At 36.8% G+C, this 24,168-nt stretch overlaps 1 protein-coding gene across 1 annotated transcript in view; it reads right to left on the reverse strand.

The window, feature by feature from the left end:
• The window catches only part of LOC123562371 ((E3-independent) E2 ubiquitin-conjugating enzyme UBE2O-like), a 70,006-nt gene that overhangs the window by 36,600 nt on the left and 9,238 nt on the right, over positions 1-24,168 (reverse strand). The window contains exons 2-3 of the mRNA XM_053537215.1: positions 1,218-1,391; positions 248-345 (exon numbers count right to left, since the gene is read on the reverse strand). Of these exons, the coding sequence (XP_053393190.1) occupies positions 248-345; positions 1,218-1,391 (272 nt within the window). The remainder of the gene's footprint in view (positions 1-247; positions 346-1,217; positions 1,392-24,168) is intronic.

The raw sequence follows: 24,168 nt of genomic DNA on the forward strand, positions 1-24,168 counted from the left end.
CATTAAACATCAATTAAATAATAAAATTTTCTGTAATATTGATTGTTTGACTGTGATTTTAATAAATTTTGAACATTTTTCTGTATAAGTTCAGAATGTGCAATGTCATGTTTTTTCATTATAAAAAATATATAAATAACACTGACAGATACGTGGCTGCCATTTCTTCATTTAACTGCATCTAATATTCTTGGTGCTTGTGGTGATTTAGTAGTAATCTTTTGCTAAATCATGTTTAAATATTTACCTGGCCCCACAAGGAAACCTGACTGTAATATCCTCTGTAACTTCCATGACATGACCAACCCAAGAATCTAACGTCACTTCTGGTTCTGGATCAAATTCCTGCAACATTAAACACGGGTGTTTTATTATTGAAGTAAAGGGTGGAAACTGCAAAGTAGAGGGGGGGTCTAGTGGTCCCCCAATTTAGAACTTGCTACAGGAAAAGTAGAAGGGGGCTTCAGAACTTTATAGCAGATCTCTGCCCCCAGCCCTTAATGAAACCCTGACAATATGAACTAGATGCCCACAGGCAACATGTTGAGCCCGCCAGCTGTCAAAAGGACTGGGAGTTGCACACGACACTCTGTCTACACAAAAATCCTTACCTTTTGACATAAAGAAATTTGGCTATTGTCATAAGAAAAGAATCAAGTTGCAGCCTGTCCAGTACAAATTTGGTGACGAAATAATTGGAAGGTGTGTGTTTTTTTAAACTCAAATTTTCTATGTATAAAAAAGGTCATAATTCTGACAAAATGCATATCAGAGTTATGGTTCTTTGCCCACATAGTTCCCTAATGATGGTAAACATGTGTGCAAAGTTTCAAAGCTGTAGTTCTTACAGTGTTTGAGAAAAGATGGACCTAAACAAAAACTTTAACCAATGCTGACAATCAAGTGACGACAATACCTCATAGATTATTTAAAAAATCAGACAAGCTAAAAAATACATGTACTACTCCGCAAGAACCACACCTGTACTATACAGCACTAGTCTTGACTACATCTAAAGAAATACTTTGGACTTCTATGGCTGAGTGGGGAGGGGTGGCCTACATTCATGTTACTGTGCTTTAAATCCAAGCAATAACGAGAACTAATGCTGAAAGAGAAATTATGTTTACAGGCAGTAAAAAGCCTCTCATTTCAGTAACTGTGCTCCTTCATACAAGGACTGCTGTCTGATGTAACATTTTAATTCACATCCTTACCTGTATTGGCTTAATATCTTTGGCCTCAATGTTGTATATATACTGCTCTGTTCCAAGAATTTTCACATGGCATTTAATGTTACAACTCTGAACAAATCCTCTCTGACTCTCCTCTCCGCTGATCAGTCGGCGCACAACATCCCCAGGCATAAGCGACCTGTCTGTTAAGATGACCTGGAAAATATAACAATGTCTATAAAGCAATTTGCAGTGATCCCACAAAGCAGAGAAAACAAGAGCACCGCCTTGCGGGTGCTGACGCTCATCTGATTTTTTTTGTATAATAGAAATATTGTCCTACCCATGACTTTCTAAGTCTAAAAAGGGCCATCATTCTTGCAAAAAGCAGGATAGAGTTATGTTTCTTGATGTGCAGTGTCCACTTATGATGGTGAAAAACTGTTGCAAGTTTTAAAGCAATAGCTTTGATAGTTTATGAGCAAAGTATACTTAAACATAATACTCAACCAAGAAAATGATTTTCTAAGTCCAAAAAGGGGCAATAATTATTGCAAAAAGCAGGATGGAGTTATGTTCTTGCTGTACAGGGTCAGCTTATGATGGTGAACAAGTGTTGCAAGTTTCAAAGCAATAGCTTTGATAGTTTAGGAGAAAAGTTGACCTAAACATAAAACTTAACCAAGAAATCTGATATATTCTAAGTACAAAAGGGGCCATAAATCTTGCAAAAAGCAAGATGGAGTTATGTTTCTCGCTATACAGGGTCAGCTTATGATTGTTAACAAGTATTCCAAGTTTCAAAGCAATAGCTTTGATAGTTTAGGAGAAAAGCTGACCTAAACATAAAACTTAACCAAGCAACGCCGACGCCGACAACCGCTCAAGTGATGACAATAACTCATCATTTTTTTTTCAAAAAGTCAGATGAGCTAAAAATGCCCTGACTTTTCCTTGATCAAATTCTTATTTCCCCTAACCAAACTTTCTGCATTCACATATGCTACACTTGTCTTCATCTATGAGCATAATCAATCAATGTTGGCCTCCATCATCCTTCTCAGCCAAGCTATACCACCTTCCTTGTTATAATGAAACTATAATGTACAACAGTAGTAGTGTTAATCTTTTGGAAGTGTTTAGGGGTACCGATTCGTACCTCTAGAACCTAATTCTGGAGGTATGGATCTGTACCCCTAAACCCCTAACAGGCTTCCTAACAAGCCTGTTAGGGGTTGTCTAGGGGTATGGACCTCCTTTTCCAAGATATTAAAGGGTTATTTACACCTTCCGCTTTATTGAAAATGAAATATCAAATATGATTTACTTAATATTCACCAGAAACTTGAATCTAAATGATTAATAGAAACCAGCATTCACCCCAGGGTTTCAGAAATCGCATGTCTGGAGCCTGGGGGCTACTAGAAAATCCTGTCTGGCTTTTAAATTTTTTCAGAGTGTGCTCGCCGTGGTACTTTGAAAACTGATCTTGAGTAGTCATTTATCAAGTGATACACGTCGGAGGCTGTAATTATCTTAACTTTTGACACAATCGGCAAACACAAAAGCATGTGCATGGGAGATTTAGACTGATCCAATAGCATTAAAATCGTTGGACCATAGTGTTTAAAGCAGTATGCAAACAAATCCTAAAATGAAGTCAATTTTACCGCCACCTGTCAAAGTGTACTTTATTTTTCGCCCAAATCAATATCTATTTTATTATCATGAGCGAAAATACATAGGATCTGAGGCATCTGATTATGAGCCAGTTCAGTGCTTACATCCAGTTTATGCTTTTGAATTTAAATACTTGCACAGCATGCAAAAATTGACCGTTATTTAGCAAAAATAGGCAAGTTCATATAAACAAGAGGGCCAAGATGGCCCTAGGTCGCTCACCAGAGTAACACACCGTAACAGTGTAAACATGTTTGACCTAGTGATTTCATGGAAACAAAATATTCTGGACAATTTTCATTAAAATTGGACCAAAAATGTGGTCTCTTGAGTTTAAACAAGTATTTTCTTAGACATGACCTAATGACTTAGTTTTTGACCCCAGATGACCCATATTCAAACTCGACCTAGATTTTATCAAGGCAATCATTCTGACCAAATTTCATTAAGATCAATTGAAAAATACAGTCTCTATCGCATACACAAGGTTTTTCTTTTATTTGACCTAGAGACCTAGTTTTTGATCTCAGATGACCCATATTCAAACTTGACCTAGATTTCATTAAGGCGATCATTCTGACATAATTTTATGAAGATCAATTGAAAAATACAGCCTCTATCACATACACAAAGTTTTTCTTTGATTTTACCTAGCGACCTAGTTTTTTTACCCCAGATGGCCCACATTCGAAATTGACCTAGATTTTATCAAGACAATCATTCCAACCAAATTTAATGAAGATCAATTGAAAAATACAGCCTCTATCGCATATACAAGGTTTTTCTTTGATTTGACCTAGTGACCTAGTTTTTGACCCATTTACCCATATTCGAACTCGACCTAGATTTTATCAAGGCAATCATTCTGACCAAATTTCATGAAAATCAACTGAAAAATACAGTCTCTATCGCATGCACAAGATTTTTCTATAATTTGACCTAGTGACCTAGTTTTTTAACCCAGATGACCTATATTCATTTTCGACCTAAATTTCATCAAGGCAATCTTTCCGACCAAATTTCATGAAGATCAATTGAAAAATACAGCCTTTATCGCATAAACAAGGTTTTTCTTTGATTTGACCTAGTGACCTAGTTTTTGACCCCAAATGACCCATTTTTCGAACTTGGCCTAGATTTCATCAAGGCTATCATTCTGACAAAATTTCATGAGGATCAGTTGAACAAGAGGGCCAAAATGGCCCTATATCGCTCACCTGTTACCCCTGCACTTAAGGACAAGAAGATCAAAGAATCATAATCCAGATCAATCAAAAGAATTATGAGAAAATATAGTTAAAATTTTCTTAAAGTTACTTCAAATAAAATTATTTTCAAATCAGGCCAGTAGTTTTATGCCCAAAGGATTACATCGAGCAAAATTTTGGCTGATGAAGCCCAAAGGACAGGAACAACAAAGCTGCTATTAAGCCGAAAAGGTCAAAATAGCTAATTTTGGCCCTTTCAGGGGCCGTAACTCTGGAACCCAATAGGGAATCTGGCCGATTCAAGAAAGGAACCAAGACCTTATGGTGACACAAGTTCTGTGCAAGTTTGATTAAATTCAAATCAAAAATGAAGCTGCTATTGTGCAGACAAGGTCAAAATAGCTTATTCTGGCCCTATCTGGGGCCATAACTCCGGAACCCATAAAGGAATCTAACCATTTCAAGAAAGGAACCAACATCTTGGTTCGATACAAGTTGTGTGCAAGTTTGGTTAAAATCAAATCATAATCGAAGCCGCTATTGTGCAGACAAGGTCAAAAAAGCTAATTTCGGCCCTTTCTGGGGCCATAACTCTGGAACCTGTTGCGGGATCTGGTCAGTTCCAGAAAGGAACCAAGATCTTATGGTGACACAAGTTTTGTGCAAGTTTGATTTAAATCAAATCATAAATGAAGCTGCTATGGTACAGACAAGGTCAAACAAGAGGGCCATGATGGCCCTATATCGCTCACCTGTTATCATTGCACTCGAGGACAAGAATGTCCTCAGAAAAAATATCTAAGTCCAAAGGACAGTAACAACAAAGGGAAGAAATTTAACCAAAAAGAAAAAAAAATCTTACAAGGTACAGATATGTCAAAATACACCTAAAAATTGGAGGTACCATCCATGTTGTACCACAGAAAAGTGGTCTCGGTTTTTCCCTACGGCCAATAATAAAAAAGTTACTAAAAAAGGGAAGTAATTAAAAAAAAAAATTATTGTCAGTGAAGAAAAGAAGGATCTGCCAAATAAACCTGTTGACATAAATGAAATTTCAGATCAGTATCTTCATTAGTTACGGAGATATACCATTTTAATTTGAAATAAAGGGAGGTAATCTGACATAAATCAGTCCATAGTTATCTACCCTGATTGGCTCAGTCCAACTAATGACAATAATGAAATTTCAATAAGTACTATAAGTACTTACTGATATAAATCCATTTTGATTACAATTTAGGGGAGGTAATCAGATATAAAATAACTCTGAACCTACGCTTGGATCTGATTTGTCATGGAATCCAAGAATTATTGTTGTTGAAGTTATTTTGGAAGTTTGTATCAAATAAAACCATAAATGAAGTCTCTATTATGGCTGCAAAAGCCAAAATAGCCAATTTTGGACCTTTAAGGGGCCATAACTCTGGAACCATGAAGAAATCTGGCCAGTTCAAGAAAGGAACCAAGATCTTGTGGTGATACAAGTTGTGTGCAAGTTTAGTTAAAATCGAATCATAAATGAAGCTGCTATTGTGCAGACAAGGTCAAAATAGCTAATTTTGGCCCTTTCAGGGGCCATAACCCTGGAACCCATAATGGATCTGGCCAGTTCAAGAAAGGAACCGAGATCTTATGGTGATACAAGTTGTGTGCCAGTTTGGTAAAAATCAAATCATAAATAAAGCTGCTACTGTGCAGACAAGGTCAAAATAGCTAATTTTGGCCCTTTCAGGGGCCATAACTCTGGTACCCATGATGGAATCTCGCCAGTTCAAGAAAGGAACCAAGATCTTATGGTGATACAAGTTGTATGCCAGTTTGGTTAAAATCAAATCATAAACGAAGCTGCTATTGTGCAGACAAGGTCAAAATAGCTAATTTTGGCCCTTTCAGGGGCCATAACTCTGGAACCCATTATGGAATCTGGCGAGTTCAAGAAAGGAACCAAGATCCTATGGTGATACAAGTTGTGTGCCTGCAGTTTGGTAAAAATCAAATCATAAATAAAGCTGCTACTGTGCAGACAAGGTCAAAATAGCTAATTTTGGCCCTTTCAGGGGCCATAACTCTGGAACCCATAATGGAATCTGGCCAGTTCAAGAAAGGAACCGAGATCTTATGGTGATACAAGTTGTGTGCAAGTTTGGTAAAAATCAAATCATAAATGAAGCTGCTATTGTGCAGACAAGGTCAAAATAGCTAATTTTGGCCCTTTCAGGGACCATAACTCTGGAACATATAATGGGATCTGGCCAGTTCAGGAAAAGAACCGAGATCTTATGGTGAAACAAGTTGTGTGCAAGTTTGGTTAAAATAAAATCATAAATGAAACCTCTATCGTGCAGACAAGAACTTGTGGACGGATGAAGGGTGATCACAAAAGCTCACCCTGTCACTACGTGACAGGTGAGCTAAAAAGCTAATTTTGGCCCTTTTATGGGCCATAACTCTGGAACACATAATGGGATCTGGTTGATTCAAGAAAGGAACTGAGATCTTATGATGACACAAGTTTTGTGCAAGTTTGGTAAAAATCAAATCATAAATGACGCTGCTATTGTGCAGACAAGGTCAAAATAGCTGATTTTGGCCATTTCAGGGGCCATAACTCTGGAACACATAACGGAATCTGGCCAGTTCAAGAAAGGAACCAAGATCTCACGGTGACACAAGTGGTGTGCAAGTTTGGTAAAAATGAAATCATAAATGAAGCTGCTGTTGTGCAGACAAGGTCAAAATAGCTAATTTTGGCCCTTCAGGGGCCATAACTCTGGAACCCATAATGGGATCTGGCCGGTTGAAGAAAGGAACCAAGATCTTACGGTGATACAAGTTGTGTGCAAGTTTGCTTAAAATGAAATCATAAATGAAACCACTATTGTGCAGACAAGAAATTGTTGACGCACAAAAATAGCAAATTCTGGCCCTTTAAGGGGCAATAACTCTAGAACCTATGATGGCTTTTGGCCAGTTTTTGAAAGGAACTGAGATATCATGCCAATACAAGTTTTGTACAAGTTTGATCAAAATTGCTTGCAAAATGTTGTCTCTATCTTGTTCACAAGAAATTGTGGATGGACGACGGACGAAGGGCGATCACAAAAGCTCACCCTGTCACTATGTGACAGGTGAGCTAACAAGAGGGCCATGATAGCCCTATATCGCTCACCTGTTATCATTGCACTTGAGGACAAGAAGGTCCTCAGAAAAAATATCTAAGTCCAAAGGACAGGAACAACAAAGTAAGAAATTTAACCAAACAGAAAAACAAAATTCTTACAAGGTACAGATATGTCAAAATACACCTAAAAATTGGAGGTACCATCCATGTTGTACCACAGAAAAGTGGTCTCGGGTTTTCCCTTCGGCCAATAATAAAAAAGTTACTAAAAATAAGCTATTTATAGTAACGTAAAAGGAAAGTAATCAAAAAGAAAATTATTGTAAGTGAACAAAAGAAGGATCTGCCAAATAAATCTGTTGACATAAATGAAATTTCAGATCAGTATCTTCATTAGTTACGGAAATATACCCATTTTAATTTGAAATAAAGGGAGATAATTTGACTTAAAATCAGTCCATATTACCTACCCTGATTGGCTCAGTCCAACTAATGACAATAATAAAATTCAATAAGTCCTATAAGTACTTACTGATATAAATCCATTTTGACTACAATCAGGGGAGGTAATCAGATATAAAACAAGCAAATTCGATGAATTGGTATCCCCCGCCGAAAGGGTTTGTGGTGAGGAATGGCAAAAAGATATATCCGGCAAAAAGTTAAGGATGTTAATAAGAAGCAAATAATTTCATTAGTCAAAATCAATTTAACAGAAAACAAATGTTTAATTAAAGAGTACATAATAAATGTATGATACTTTGATCCTGACTTAAGAATTTATTTTGAATGGGATATGCTTACTGTAATAAGCTTAGCTTTTAAAATTAAATGCAGTTAATTGAAATGTGAGCTTGAAGTTTAACTGGAATGAAATATTGTCTTTGAGTGGTTTGGCACAGGTGTTGCTGTTTTACATGTACATTTGAACTTAAAAGATCAGATGTCCTTAAGAGAACACAGGTAAGATATCTTGAAACGGCTGAGGGCAAGGTTTGTGCAGTCACAACTTAACATGTTGAAGGTTTTGAACATTTAAAAAAAAAAAAAGGAATGGAAATATATATATCTATATATAGATATATGTATATATTTATTTTTTTAGGGGGTGGGGGTGGAGGGGAATGGGAGAGGAAACAAAATTTCACATGTTGATTATAAATATTGATTGAAATTAAAAATTCAAAAAAAAATAAGGTAAAAGGGTGAAGTTGGAGTGGGGGGGGGGGGGGGGGGGGGGGGGGCAGAGGATGCATGATCAGTGGTGGGCATGACTGGATGGGGAAGTGAGGTAGGGGAATGGTACAACTTAGAAGGTTTGAAAAAAATCTAAAATAAGAAATGAAAAAAAAATGAAAAAAATTTGGGGGGGGGAAGGGGGGAGGGGGAGGGGGTGTGACCAAGGCAAGTGGGTGACCAGGTGTGGGTGCGCAACTTCACATGTTTACAATAAATGTTCACAGAAAAGAATGAAAGAAATTTAATAAAATTCTGCCAAATGGTAAGTTTGTAATGTACAAATATGTGGATTTTTAGACAATTAAAGGGCAATAACTCTGAAGTTACAAAAGAATCCTTACAAAATTGTCTGTGCACAACCACATTATAGTGCTCTAAATTCTGTTAAGTTTCATAGTTCTAGGTCAAATATGTCAAAAGTTATGATGCAGAAATTGGCATATCTATAGATCTATAGTACCCTATATGGTTAACACTAGAAACTTCTAAGGGCCATAACTCTGGTGTTACTTGGGCAATCTGTCTGAAACTTGATGGGCCCCATAACCTCATAGTGGTGAACATGTATATGAAGTTTGTTTGAAAAAAAATCTAAAATAAGGAATGAATTTTTTTTTTGGGTGTAGGGGGGGGGGGGGGGGGGGGTCAGGGGATAAGGGGGAAGGTGTGTGATCAAGGTAAGGGGGTGTCCAGGTGTGGGTACACAACTTCACATGTTTACAATAAATGTTCATGGAAAAGAATGAAAGAAATTTAATGAAATTGTACCAAAATTGGTAAGTTTGTTATGTAAAAATATGTGGATTTTTATACAATTAAAGGGCAATAACTCTTAATTTACAAATAATTTCCAAATGAAATTGTTGTGTACACAACCACATTATGGTGATCTAAATTCTGTTTAAGTTTCAAAGTTCTAGGTCAAATATATCAAAAGTTATGATGCAGAAATTGCCATATTTATAGTACCCTATATAGTTAACACTAGAAACTTCTAAGGGCCATAACTCTAGTGTTACTTGGGCAATCTGACTGAAACCTGACGGGCCGCAAGAACTCATTGTGGTGAACATGTATATGAAGTTTTAAATAAATATTCCCAACCATTTCCTAGATATGGCTCCGGACGGACGGAAAGACGGAAGGACGGACGGACGGACGGACGGAAAGACGGACGGAAGGACGGACGGACGGACGACGCCAAAACTATATCCCTCCGACTTTCGTCGGGGGATAATAACTCTGGAAACTACGACTGGATCTGATTTGTCATGATTTATTGTTGCTGAAGATATTTTGGAAGTCTGTATCAAATAAAACCATAAATAAAGTCTCTATATGGCTGCAAAAGCCAAAATAGCCAATTTTGGACCTTTAAGGGGCCATAACTCTGGAACCATGAAGGAATCTGGCCAGTTCAAGAAAGGAACCAAGATCTTGTGGTGATACAAGTTGTGTGCAAGTTTGGTTAATTTCAAATCATAAATAAAGGGTTGCTATTGTGCAGACAAGGTCAAATAGCTAATTTTGGTCTTTTCAGGGGCCATAACTCTGGAACCCAATAGGGGATTGGCCGGTTCAACAAGAGGAACTGAGATCTTATGGCAACACAAGTTTTGTGCAAGTTTGATTAAATTTAAAATCATAAATGAAGCTGCTATTGTGCAGACAAGGTCAAATAGCTAATTCTGGCCCTTTCAGGGGCCATAACTCTGGAACCATAATGGAATCTAGCCAGTTCAAGAAAGGAACCAAGATCTTATAGCGATACAAGTTGTGTGCAAGTCTGGTTAAAATAAAATCATAAATGAAGCTGCTATTGTGCAGACAAGGTCAAAATAGCTAATTCTGGCCCTTTCAGGGGCCATAACTCTGGAACCCATCATGGAATCTGGCCAGTTCAAGAAAGGAACCAAGATCTTATGGTGATACAAGTTGTGTGCCGTTTGGTTAAAAATCAAACCTTTAAATAAGCTGCTATTGTGCAGACAAGGTCAAATAGCAGATTTGGCCCTTTCAGGGGCCATAACTTGGAACCATAATGGGATCTGGCCAGTTCAAGAAAGGAACCGAGATCTTATGGTGATACAAGTTGTGTGCAAGTTTGGTTAAAATTAAATCATAAATGAAACCACTATCGTGCAGACAAGAAATTGTTGACGGACGACGGACGACGGACGAAGGGTGATCATAAAAGCTCACCTTGTCATTATGTGACAGGTGAGCTAAAAATACAGCCTCTATCGCATAAACAAGGTTTTTCTTTGATTTGACCTAGTGACCTAGTTTTTGATCCCAAATGACCCATTTTCGAATTTGGCCTAGATTTCATCAAGGTTATCATTCTGACAAAATTTCATGAAGATCAGTTGAAAAATACAGCCCCTATCGCATACACAAGGTTTTTCTTTGATTTGACCTAGTGACCTAGTTTTTGACCCCTGATGACCTATTTTCGAACTTGGCCTAGATTTCATCAAGGTAATCATTCTGACCAAACTTCATGAAGATTAACTGAAAACTACAGCCTCTATCGCATACATAAGGTTTTTCTTTGATTTGACCTAGTGACCTAGTTTTTGACCCATTTTCGAAGCTGACCTAGATTTCATTAAGGTCATCATTCTGACAAAATTTCATGAAGAACAGTTGAAAAATACAGCCTCTATCGCATACACAGGCTAAATGTTGACAGACAGACGACAGACATCGAGCGATCACAAAAACTCACCTGAGCATTGTGAGCTAAAAACAGAAATAGACAGTATTTCAGACAAACATAAATTCGGATAAGTGAATACACAGGACTTAAGCTAGGCTAAGATTTTAGGGAGAAGTCACTTCACCCTCGGCTAAGACAGCGGAGAAGTGGAGAGATTTTAGCACCATGACATGCAAGTCGAAAAAAGGAACTAAATATACTTAAAACTATTTTTGTATGATTTGCTGTCTTTGTTTAAGTCAATTAATTTAAAGTAAATAACAAATTCACTGAAAATATCAGTGATTCTTTTTTTTATCCTTCTAAATCTAATTTCTTATCCTTGTGAATCTAATGTGATTAAACTGCAAATTAAAGTTTTTTTTACTATTGCCTAATGATTGCCCAAACCATGAAAACCCTTTAAATATGAATACAACTAAAACAAAGATAATTCCATAACATCAAAAAATAAATAAAGCTCCCAGTGCTAATGCACTCAAAGTCAAAACATGAAAACCCATTTAGCATTTCACAGTCCCTTTTAAATAACAAGCCGCTTTGCGTATATTGCGCTGGTCCTGAATTAAATACATGTCAACAGCAGTGACATCACACAGAATACACATCTTCCTTTGATCTGCTAGTGTCGGCACACATTAAAAGAAAAAGTTGTCAAACAGGTTTAACCCAGTTTCTGATGGCATATGTCAAAAATTTGCATGAATTTAGTTACATTATTTTAGAAAGTCTGGGTTTTGAAAAATACAAGTAAAATTATGTGGATTTAAGGAAATTACTCAAGGTAAGATACTTTTTTTAAGGTCAAAAGCAAATGTATAAGCTAAATTAATGTAACATAAATCCCTACTGCTTAGTATATCAACAATCAATTAACAAAACAAGTGTCAAGGACCATAATTGCCTCCGCACTTCCCAGTACCTGCTTAAATTATGCCATCGTGTATTCAAGTCAGGAGTCAAAATGTTTATTTAAATAATTTTTTCAAGCGGAAATGCTAAAACCAAGATAGGAACATGATTTCAATTTTGTGTACTGATAATATAAATTGTCAGGATGGAATGATATTAAAATCTGTCAATTTTGGAATGAAATAGCCTATCTAAATGCCGTAAGCTACATATAATACATCTTTTTTTACAGCTCTTTGATTAAAGTTTTTGCCTAATATACGAGTATGCAAAAGTAATGTTGACTGCATGGTTACTGTAACTCAATCCATGTCAGCCACTGTGCGATGCGAGAAGCGTGAAATACAGTCAGGTGTCATCCATTCATATCAGATTAAGAAAAGGGTACATGGCGGCACTTGAGGAGGGCAATGTGGTGCATAAGAAAAGGGACATGTCGCTGTGCCACGCTGAAAAGGCCTAGAAAAAAAATTATGTATGCTTTTTTTACTAAATCAGGGTCAACAACAACAAAACAGAAATCTGAAAAACTAAACCCAGGTCTACAATTTCACATGCCGAATAATATTTCTAATTTATTTATCATATATCCTTCTAGGTTTCATCGCCAATAACTTATCGCCATGACCTTCTGTTTTAAATAAGATTTAACACTCTTTGTGACACACTAACAGACCTACTGATACATTTCATATTACAAGAGGACCATGATGGTCCTGAATCGCTCACCTATCCCCACATGACCCAGTGTTGAACTGAGTATGACGTCGTTATTTCTATTATTTGACAAAGTGACCTAGTTTTTGAGCACATGTGACCTAGATATCATCAAGATAAAAAATTCTGACCAATTTTCATGAAGATCCATTGAAAAATATGGCCTCTAGAGAGGTCACAAGGTTTTTCTATTATTTGACCTAATGACCTAGTTTTTGAAGGCACGTGACCCACTTTTAAACTTGACCTAGATATCATCAAGGTGAACATTCTCACCAATTTTCATGAAGATCTCGTGAAAAATATGGCCTCTAGAGAGGTCACAAGGTTTTTCTATTTTTCGACCTACTGACCTAGTTTTTGACGGCACATGACCCAGTTACGAACCTGACCTAGATATCATCAAGCTGAACATTCTCACCAACTTTCATGAAGATCTCATGAAAAATATGGCCTCTAGAGAGGTCACAAGGTTTTCTACTTTTAGATCTACTGACCTAGTTTTTAGCCCCACGTGACCCAGTTTCAAACTTGATCTAGATATCATCAAGGTAAACATTCTGACCAATTTTCATGAAGATCCATTGAAAAATATGGCCTCTAGAGAGGTCACAAGGTTTTTCTATTTTTAGACCTACTGACCTAGTTTTTGACCGCACGTGATGCAGTTTCGAACTTGACCTAGATATCATCAAGGTGAACATTCTGACTAATTTTCATGAAGATCCATTGAGAAATATGGCCTCTAGAGAGGTCACAAGGTTTTTCGGTTTTTAGACCTACTGACCTAGTTTTTGATCCCACATGACCCAGTATCGAACTTGACCTAGATATCATCAAGGTGAACATTCTGACCAATATTCATGAACATCTCATGAAAAATATGGCCTCTAGAGAGGTCACAAGGTTTTTCTATTTTTAGATCTACTGGGCCTAGTTTTACCCCCACGTGACCAGTTTCAAACTTGACCTAGATATCATCAAGTGAACATTTGACCAATTTTCATGAAGATCCATTGAGAAATATGGCTCTAGAGAGCTCACAAGGTTTTTCTATTTTTAGACTAATGACCCAGTTTTTGACCCCACGTGACCAGTTTCGAACTTGACCTAGATATCATCAAGGTGAACATTCTGACCAATATTCATGAAGATCTCATGAAAAATATGGCCTCTAGAGAGGTCACAAGGTTTTTCTATTTTTAGACCTACTGACCTAGTTTTTGACCCCACGTGACCCAGTTTAGAACCTGACCTAGATATCATCAAGGTGAACATTCTGACCAATATTCATGAAGATCTCATGAAAAATATGGCCTCTAGAGAGGTCACAAGGTTTTTCTATTTTTAGACCTACTGACCTAGTTTTTGACCCCACGTGACCCAGTTTCGAACTTGACCTAGATATCATCAAGGTGAACATTCTGACAAATTTTCATGAAGATCTTGTGAAATATATGGCCTCTAGAGAGGTCACAAGGTTTTTGTATTTTTAGACCTACTGACCTAGTTTTTGATGGCACGTGACCCAGTTTCGAACTTGACCTAGATATCATCAAGGTGAACATTCTGACCAATTTTCATAAAGATCCCATGAAAAATGTGACCTCTAGAGTGGTCACAAGCAAAAGTTTACGGACGGACGGACGGACGCACGCACGCACACACGGACAACGGACGACGGACGTCGCACGATCACAAAAGCTCACCTTGTCACTTTGTGACAGGTGAGCTAAAAAACAAGAGCACTGCCTTGCGGGTGCTGACGCTCATCTGATTTTTTTTGTATAATAGAAATATTGTCCTACCCATGATTTTCTAAGCCTAAAAAGGGCCATCATTTTTGCAAAAAGCTGGATAGAGTTATGTTTCTTGATGTACAGTGTCCACTTATGATGGTGAAAAACTGTTGCAAGTTTTAAAGCAATAGCTTTGATAGTTTATGAGAAAAGTTGACTTAAACATAATACTCAACCAAGAAAATGATTTTCTAAGTCCAAAAGGGGCAATAATTATTGCAAAAAGCAGGATGGAGTTATGTTGCTTGCTGTACAGGGTCAGCTTATGATGGTGAACAAGTGTTGCAAGTTTTAAAGCAATAGCTTTGATAGCTTAGGACAAAAATTGACCTAAACATAAAACTTAACCAAGAAAACTGATTTTCTAAGTCCAAAAGGGGCAATAATTCTTGCAAAAAGCAAGATGGAGTTATGTTTCTTGATGTAAAGGGTCTGCTTATGATGGTGAACCAGTGCTAGCCCTGGCCATTATAAATTAATAGCCACTTTTTTTTCAGGGAAAAAATTAATAGACAAACTTGGCAGCGCGTACCTCGGGCGCGCTTTAGCATTTTGATGAAAAACATAAAACACAAAAACTATTTAATATTTTTTTCATGAAACACTTAAACACAATTTATTTTTCAGTTATCATTATTCATATTTATCATAGACTTTGAATAATCATACAATTATGCATATCTTCAGTTGTTTGTATTCAAATTTCACTGAAAATACCATTTTAGTAAGTGACATGACCCATTGTGAATTCTTGTCAAGAATGATCATTAATACTTTTTGTGATGAAAGTCAGGGCTTAAGCTAGGCTAAGATTTTTGGGAGAAGTCACTTCTCCCTCAGCTAAGATTAAGGAGAAGTGGAGAGATTTTAGCACCGTGACATGCAAGTTGAAAAAGGAACTAAATATGCTTAATATAATGTTACTATTTCTCTTATTTCCTGTCTTTGTTTAAATCTATTAATTTAAAGTAAATAACAAATTCACTGAAAATGTCAGTGATTCTATTTTCTTATCCTTGTAAACCTTGTGAATGTAATGTGATTAAACTGCAAATTAAAGATTTTTTTTTCACTCTTGCAATGATTGCCCAAACCTTTAAATATGAATACAATTAAAAAAGTTAATTCCATATCAGCAAAAAATAAATCAAGCTTCCAGTGCTATAATGCACTCAAAGTCAGTCACTTTAAATAGCAAGTGTGTGTTATGCTGGTCCTGTCAATAGCAGTGACATCACTATGACATCACATGGAATACATGCACGTCTTCTTTGATCTGCCGGTGTCTTCTTTGATCTGCTGGTGTCGGCACAGATTTAAAGAAACAAATTGTCAAACAGGTTAAGCCCAGTTTCTGATGGCAGGTGTCAAAAATTTCCGTAAATTTAAGTTAGGTTATTTTAGTCACAGAAAGTGTCAGTGATAATATTGTATTTCTAAAGTCTGGGTTTTGAAAAATACGAGTTAAATTAAGTGGATTTAAGGAAATTACTGAGCCATCTCAAGGTAAGATACTTTCTAAAGGTCAAAAAAAGAATGTGTAAGCTAATGTAATATAAATCCCTACTGTTAATTTGTGCTTGTCCGCGGACAAACGGAATGCAAAAACACCCTTGTCCACGTTAAAAAGTCTCGAGTCGGACATAGGAATTCGACATCTGAAGGAATTATGTTTAGTTAATTTGTCTGTTTGGTAATTAATGGTGATTAAATGATTAAGGATGAAGTGATGATAATTGTTGCTTTAAACTTCCATACGGTCAATAGTGCACATCTGTGGATCAATTAGTGAAGTACACCGCGTACGCGTGTTGGCGATAAACAAATCAATTAAGCATGTAAAGGTCACCGTTTAGAAGGGGTAATTATGCCTCTGGGCAAATACACTTCCTGCTACCGACTTCGCACGTTTTTGTCGATAAAATTACGTATGTTCCAGCAGGTTAAGAACAATTTTTTGCAATATTTTTTTTGAGCATTTTTATAAATTAATCGCCATTTTCTATCGCCAAAAATTGCGTTTTAATCGACATTTGAATAAAATAATCGCCATTTGGCGATAATGTCGATTAGCAGCGCGAGCACTGGTGAACAAGTATTCCAAGTTTCAAAGCAATAGCTTTGATAGTTTAGGAGGAAAGTTGACCTAAACATAAAACTTAACCAAGAAATCTGATATTTTCTAAGTACAAAAGGGGCCATAAATCGTGCAAAAAGCAAGATGGAGTTATGTTTCTTGCTGTACAGGGTCAGCTTATGATGGTGAACAAGTATTCCAAGTTTCAAAGCAATAGCTTTGATAGTTTAGGAGAAAAGCTGACCTAAACATAAAACTTAACCAGGCAACGCCGACGCCGACAACCGCTGAAGTGATGACAATAACTCACCACTTTTTTTCAAAAAATCAGATGAGCTAAAAAGTCATTAATATAAACAAGAGCTGTCACTAATGGTGACAAATGCCCCCGCAGCACCTTGACCTTTGACCTGGTGACCCCAAAGTCAGTAGGGGTGGTGTACTCAATAAGTACTATTAGCATGTGAAGTTTGAAGGTCCTAGGTGCAGTGGTTCGCATGTAAAGTGCCTTCATGCAAAAAGTTAACGTTGACCCCTGTGACCTTGACCTTTGACCTGGTGACCCCAAAGTCAGTAGGGTTGGTGTACTCATAAAGTACTATCAGCACGTAAAGTCTGAAGGTCCTGGGTGAAATGGTTCGCGAGTAAAGTGCCTCCATGCAAAAAGTTAATGTTGGTCCATTTGACCTTGACCTTTGACCTGGTGACCCCAAAGTCAGTAAGGGTGGTATACTCAATAAGTACTATCAGCATGTGAAGTTTGAAGGTCCTGGGTGCAGTGGTTCGCGAGTAAAGTGCCTTCATGCAAAAAGTTAATGTTAGCCCCTGTGACCTTGACCTTTGACCTGGTGACCCCAAAGTCAGTAGGGGTCGTGTACTCAATAAGTATTATCAGCATGTGAAGTTTGAAGGTCCTGGGTGCAGTGGTTCGCGAGTAAAGTGCCTTCATGCAAAAAGTTAACGTTGGCCCCTGTGACCTTGACCTTTGACCTGGTGACCCCAAAGTCAGTAGGGTTGGTGTACTCAATAAGTACTATCAGCATGTGAAGTCTGAAGGTCCTGGGTGCAGTGGTTCGCGAGTAAAGTGCCTTCATGCAAAAAGTTAACGTTGTGACGAACGAACGAAAACTAACGGATGGACAGCTGAAAACTAATATGCCTCCCTTCGGGGGCATAAAAATTGCACTTTAAACTGAAAATCTTAATATAAAAAAATTGATTTTGTAAGACCTATATAATATGCTAATGACACAAACACCTAAATTGTAACATCACTCATAAGATCATGTCGTGTTAACATCTTTGTATTCAAAAAAGGTAAAAAGTTTTAAACTGGGATGTATTAACCACTCTATGATATGTAATATGACAACGTAAGATCTTTGTCTTGTGATTTCATTGACACTTTTATACCATCATGTGACACAGTTTTGTTAGAGTAATTAGTCACTTAAGATCTAAATGTGACAGCATGGACCCCGTTGGAAATAAGTTTTTGCATGTAAATGCCGAAGCTTTACGGGCAATCCTGTGCACTATCTGCTATTTATAATTATATATACTGGAACAAGTATTTCAATTATCTGTGATATCGATATCATTCACATTTTGTTTCAGTCACTATATTATCAAAATAACAATAACATCCTGTGATAAATTATTATCATTATTATGTGACAGATGACATTTCTTTGTTACAACTGTGATATCTGAGAAATACTGTGATAATGTAATATGCTATGTAATTTGTATTGACATGAAGTGCACAAATAAAAATTATTAATATTTCTTCCCATGTTACTAGGTGCAAAATTTTATATGAACTGCAACATGAATTCAGAGAGCGCCACTCATGTGAGACGCAACTCATACAGTTGGTCGATGACCTTGCCAGAACGGTGGACGGACGTTTTGGCCACATACGTTTTGGCCTGTATGTTTTGGCTAGGCAAATTTTCTGGATAGGACGTTTTGGCCAAAAATAAATCGTGGTTCCATAACATGCAATACATGGTCTGGAGATTAGTCTAAAGAATGTTAATGTATAACTGAACAAATTAAACGGGTCACACATTAAACCGGAATACACCTAAAAACCGGAATACACCGGAATACACTTCACATAACCGGAATACACCTGTATTTTTTAAGTTAAAGGTATTTTTGAAGGGTTTTTGATATAATTCAATCATATATAGCATAAATAATTAACATACGAAAGGAATATAAAATACGTTTACGCAAAATGATTTTATACGAGAATGAAGTTCGGCGACCGCGCAGGAAATTTCCATAACCGAAATACACCCGTATTTTATTAATAAATGGTATTTTTGTAGGGTTTATTGCAGAAATCATTCGTGTATAATATAAATAATAAGTTTACAAAAGGAAAATAAAATACTTTAACACAAAACGATTTTATACGAGATTTGGATTTGGCGAGCGCACGGGAAGTTTCCATAACATAAATGCACTTTATTTTAGTATTCTCTTAAATAAACACTTTTTATCATTTTTTGTAAGTTGTAGAACCATGTTCAATTCTACGAGATTATAACTTTACGATCTTACGGAAATGTTTTACGCTTATGTCGCTATGACTAGATACCGGAATGTTGATTATTAAAATTTACTTAATTGTTTCTTCAAATAATAAGAAAATAATTTAAGACAAAAAATATCAATATTCGATTTTAAATGAATCATAAACAAAATACGGGTCCGACATAAAACCCCGCGGATTGGAAAGGGCTTAATATGATCGGAAAGGGCATGTCACATGTTTATTATTGAAACTTATTTAATTGTTTCTTCATATTTCATTTAACAAAATAAAAAAAAAATAAACTATGAATGATAAAATAGTATTTTTTGATTTTTAAATGAATTTATAGACAAAATACGAGTGGCATAAACCGCGCTGATCGGAAAGGACATAACAATGTTTTAATATTTTATTTTTAACATGATCGGAAAGGGCATGTCACATGTTTATAATTGGAAATTATTTAATTGTTTCTTCATATTTTGCATTTCGTTTAACAAATAAAAAAGAAAATTAATTAAGAAAAAATATCAATATTCAATTTTTAAATGAATTATACACAAAACACATGTCAGTGCTTAAACCGCGCTGATTGGAAAGAACCGGCCGTATGTTTATAATTGGAACTAATTGAATTATTTCTTCATGTTTAATTTGATAATTTAAGAAGAAAATAAATTACAAAAAATCAGTTTTCAAAAGAATTATATTATGTTTAATATATAAATATTGTCAGAATAATTTGTATATTTAATATATTGATAACGTAACACATAAGCACAGATAGTGCTTGACTCCCTTTTCATGCTATCATTGCTATAATTATTGTTGAATTGCTGTTAATAATAGAATTTGGGTCATTTATGGTTGATTTGGGTTCATTATGTGGATAGCTGGGTCCCAGCTTCGCACATTATATCATATACAAAGGTTAAAGGGAACCAGATACTTGATAGAGCAAGTACTCGTTGTAGAACGTTATGTTTAAATTTGGACCAATCAGAAACAAGTTCTAAAAATAGCACGTCTGCTGGGGTATAAATAGGTAGATGAATGATAGAGAGCTCATTCGGTATCCAGCGGTTAAAGAAGACACATCGAGGATTCAACTAATAATTTATCCCAGTACCTTGATAAGGAGACTATTGCAGTAACCCTGTCAGGGCGGATAAATTATTAAAAAGAAGACTTTGGAAGTTTATAGACTAAAGAAGAGTTGCAGAATTTCAATAAGGTTTCGAGCTATAGGGCCAGCGCATAGGAGTTTAATCTTAAAGGTAATTGAATGCTATAGACGATAGCATATATAGGCTGAGCATCGGGAAGCTGAGACAGAGACCCAGAGTTTGGTAATCTACTGAGATAGTAGGAGAGTTCCAGCTTAAAGAAGGTTCAGCATTATTGGCGAAGTACAGCCAAGGCATCGGGGATATACCTATATGATAGTTGAATGCTACATATGATAGCTATAAGCGCTGAGCATCCAGGAGTCAGGGCAATTATATAGAGTTTGAAAGGACAGAGGGCCGAGCATCTATGCGATAGGACTGTATTGTTTGTTGATTCAAAGACATTGTTGATGGGAACTTCAACAAAAAGACCAGTCAAGTATAGAGTCTCCGCCTATAGGAGTTTGAGCTAATCATTTTTAATTGAAGATTGTTAGTTGAAACATTTTAGTGATTTGCCTGATCCCTGAAATTGTCTAGCTCATAATAAGAAATCATTTACGAATCATTGGTACACGAATTCATTTAGGCAAGGTAGCCAGAGGAAAATTCTGTATATGAGATATTTGGTCTCACCAGCTCTACGTTTTAACAAAGGACATTCTACATTCGTTTGTCAGCTAGTCTAAGACATAGTCACCTTAGCGATTGGACCCAAACCATTGTTCAAGATACTAAAGGCGTAGGCACTTCCCTGGGTCATATAACCAGTATCCTGACAATTTGGGGGCTCGTCCGGGATCTACAATCAAGGAGGTACAGAGACTAGTGGTTTTAACGTTTTTTTGGTTGTACCAAAAAACAGTGTGACTGAGGGTAGCCTGAGCTATATATATTTTAGTTCCAGCATTAGTTCAAACGTAAGATTTTAAGATGGACTACGATAGATGGTGGCGATGGGAGAACGATTGGGCTTTTCAGGTTCCGAGCTTAGTGATTATGTGGATAGAAAAGAAAAGAGAGTATACTGAACGTGAGGAACGTATGTTGAGACGGGAAGATGAGAGACACAGACGAGATGAAGAAAGGCGGCATCATGAGGATGAACAACGGAGGTTTGGGCTCAAGAAGCTTAAAAGAAACGACTGTTGAAGCTTGAACAGGCTGAGAAGAAAGATTGTTTGAGATTGAACGTTTGAGGGAAGAACGAGCTTTGAAAGAACAGCAGTTGGAGATGCTTAAATAAAGGCTGACGCCGGGCTTTGGAGCGGATAAAGGTGCTGAGCACTTAAGCAGTAAAACATTGCGGCCAAGGCTGCCGAAATTCGAAGAAAGTAAAGATGATATGGATGCATACCTCGAGCGATTTGAGCGGTTTGCAAAAACTCAAGGATGGAAAGAAGAGACATGGGCTGTGAGCTTCAGCTCATTATTAACAGGAAAAGGCCTGGACGTATACACAAGCATGCCTCCAGACCAAGCCAATGACTATACGGCATTGAAGAAAGCAGTTCTGAAGCGTTACCAGTTGACAGAGGAAGGTTTTAGATTGAAGTTCAGGGAATGCAAGCCAGAGCGTGGTGAAACTGTTTTCCAGTTTATGGCAAGGCTTGACATGGTATTTCAGTCGATGGACAGAAATGGCAGAAGTTGACAATACGTCTGAAAGCTGGAGGACCTATGATCAGAGAACAGTTCATCCAAACTTGTTCCAAGGACCTTGCTTTATTCTTAAAGGAAAGAGTTGCAAAGTCGAGAGCTGAGATTACACAGTTGGCAGAACAATTATTGAAGCTCATGGTGGCTCTATCACATCTAACCGGTTGAACAGAAGTAATTTGTCATGCAGCAAAGAGCCGCAGCCTTCGACCGAGGTTCAGCCAGTGTCCCAGCCTACACAAAGGAAAAGCCAGCTTTTAAGAAGCAATAGTTTCATATGTAATAAGGAAGGTCATAGCACGAGAATGCAGAGACCTATACAAGAGGAAGGTAAGCGGTGCAGCTTTAGTAGTAGGGGATCCTACGAGGAAAGACAGAGAAATAGGCATGGAACGCAAGAATCTACGCCTAAAGACTGGAGAAAGGAAGGCCAAGCGCAGGAAAACAGACAGTCGGATGAAAGAAAAGTTGCAGCCTTAGTTGTAGCAATATCATTAGATGACGAACGGTTAAAAGACTGGATAGAAGATGGACGACTTATGTTAGCACATGAAAAATCCATTTCGATTATAGCAAGCACCTGTACCATTGACTCAACAAACGGTGAAAGGAACTTGATATTAAAGAAAGGATATATTGGTGATAAAGAAGTTCAAGTTTTGAGAGATACAGGGTGTGAATTGGCAGCTGTCATGAAAGATCATGTATCAGAGAATCAAATGTTGGATAGACGTATCTTATGGTTGCGATTGATGGACGTTCAAGGACAGTTCCTGCAGCAAAGATACAGGTTGATACACCATATTTTACAGGTGAAATTGAGGCAATGGTTGTGCCGAACATGACATGCGATTTGATAATCGGAAATATAAAAGGAGTTTCAGATAGGCCAGACATAAGCTGGAAAACCCGAGATGAAAGACAATTTTCATCCGGCGAGGATGTTGCTGCAACTGGGATGACAGAAACCCAGCATGCAATAAATATAGTAACTTCGAATTCATCTGAGGTTTGCGAAGTCAAAGAGCAAACGTTTAATGTTAAGCAAGTGAAAATTGCTCAGAAAGATGATGAGACGTTACAGAAACTTTGGACTTATGCTAAAGATAAGGCGAAACTGAAAACAAAAAGAGGTTTCAGGTTTCATTATGAAGTGAGGGAAAACGTTTTATATAGAATCTTCGAGAAGAAGAAGGGCAGAGTTGTTAAACAAATAGTAGTCCCAACACAGTTTAGGAGAAGTGTTATGACATTAGCTCATAAGACAAAAGTCAGGGGACATTTATCAGCTAAAGAGACATTGGATGAAATACGCACAAGTTTCACTGGCCTGGTATAACAAATGAAGTAACAAGGTTTTGCGGTCATGTGATGTATGCCAGAATGTAAAGACTGACCTGGCATCAAAGAGCAGTTACGGTAGACATGGTTTGCAAGAATATAAGCATCATGATAGACAGAAAGAAACTGGAGACAATCTGATGACAGACAGAGTCATACAATTTTGATGATCAAGGATTCAACCTGTATCATGAGAAGTCATCTATTAAGTACGCGAACAGAGGATCACGTTGGCATAACAGAAAGAATATATATGATAGAGATCATAACAGACGAGTGATAAGGGTTATAAAGTCTATGGCTCAAATAAATCTGAGCATAAGAAGTCATGGAGACAAAATGACATGAGAAATGAACTCAGAAAAGGGTTTATACGTAGGTCTGACGGGAGTTATCATGTAAAAGGAGGTTTTGGTGAAAACAATTATTATGTCAACAGAAAAGATGACAAGTACTCTCACAATCAGAGAAACAAATGAACGTCATTCATGAAGAATGATGATAGAAATTAAAGGTCAGGAGATTAACGTTGTATGATATTCTTGAGATCATATACTATTTGTTGAGTCTTTTAGAGATGTTTGATCTTTGTACTGATTTTATCAGTATATTAGTGAATGTATGTTAATAATAGCAGTGATACTGATTTGTAAAAATCGAGAAATAGTATAAAAAGAAAGGAGATTTTGTTTTGTACACAAATTATTCCTTAAGTGTTTGAAAAACTAAAAGTATTTTCTTTAGAAGGGGGCTATTGTCAGAATAATTTGTATATTTAATATATTGATAACATAACAC

The sequence above is a fragment of the Mercenaria mercenaria genome, chromosome 2, assembly GCF_021730395.1.
Source record: "Mercenaria mercenaria strain notata chromosome 2, MADL_Memer_1, whole genome shotgun sequence".
Lineage (NCBI taxonomy): Eukaryota > Metazoa > Mollusca > Bivalvia > Venerida > Veneridae > Mercenaria > Mercenaria mercenaria.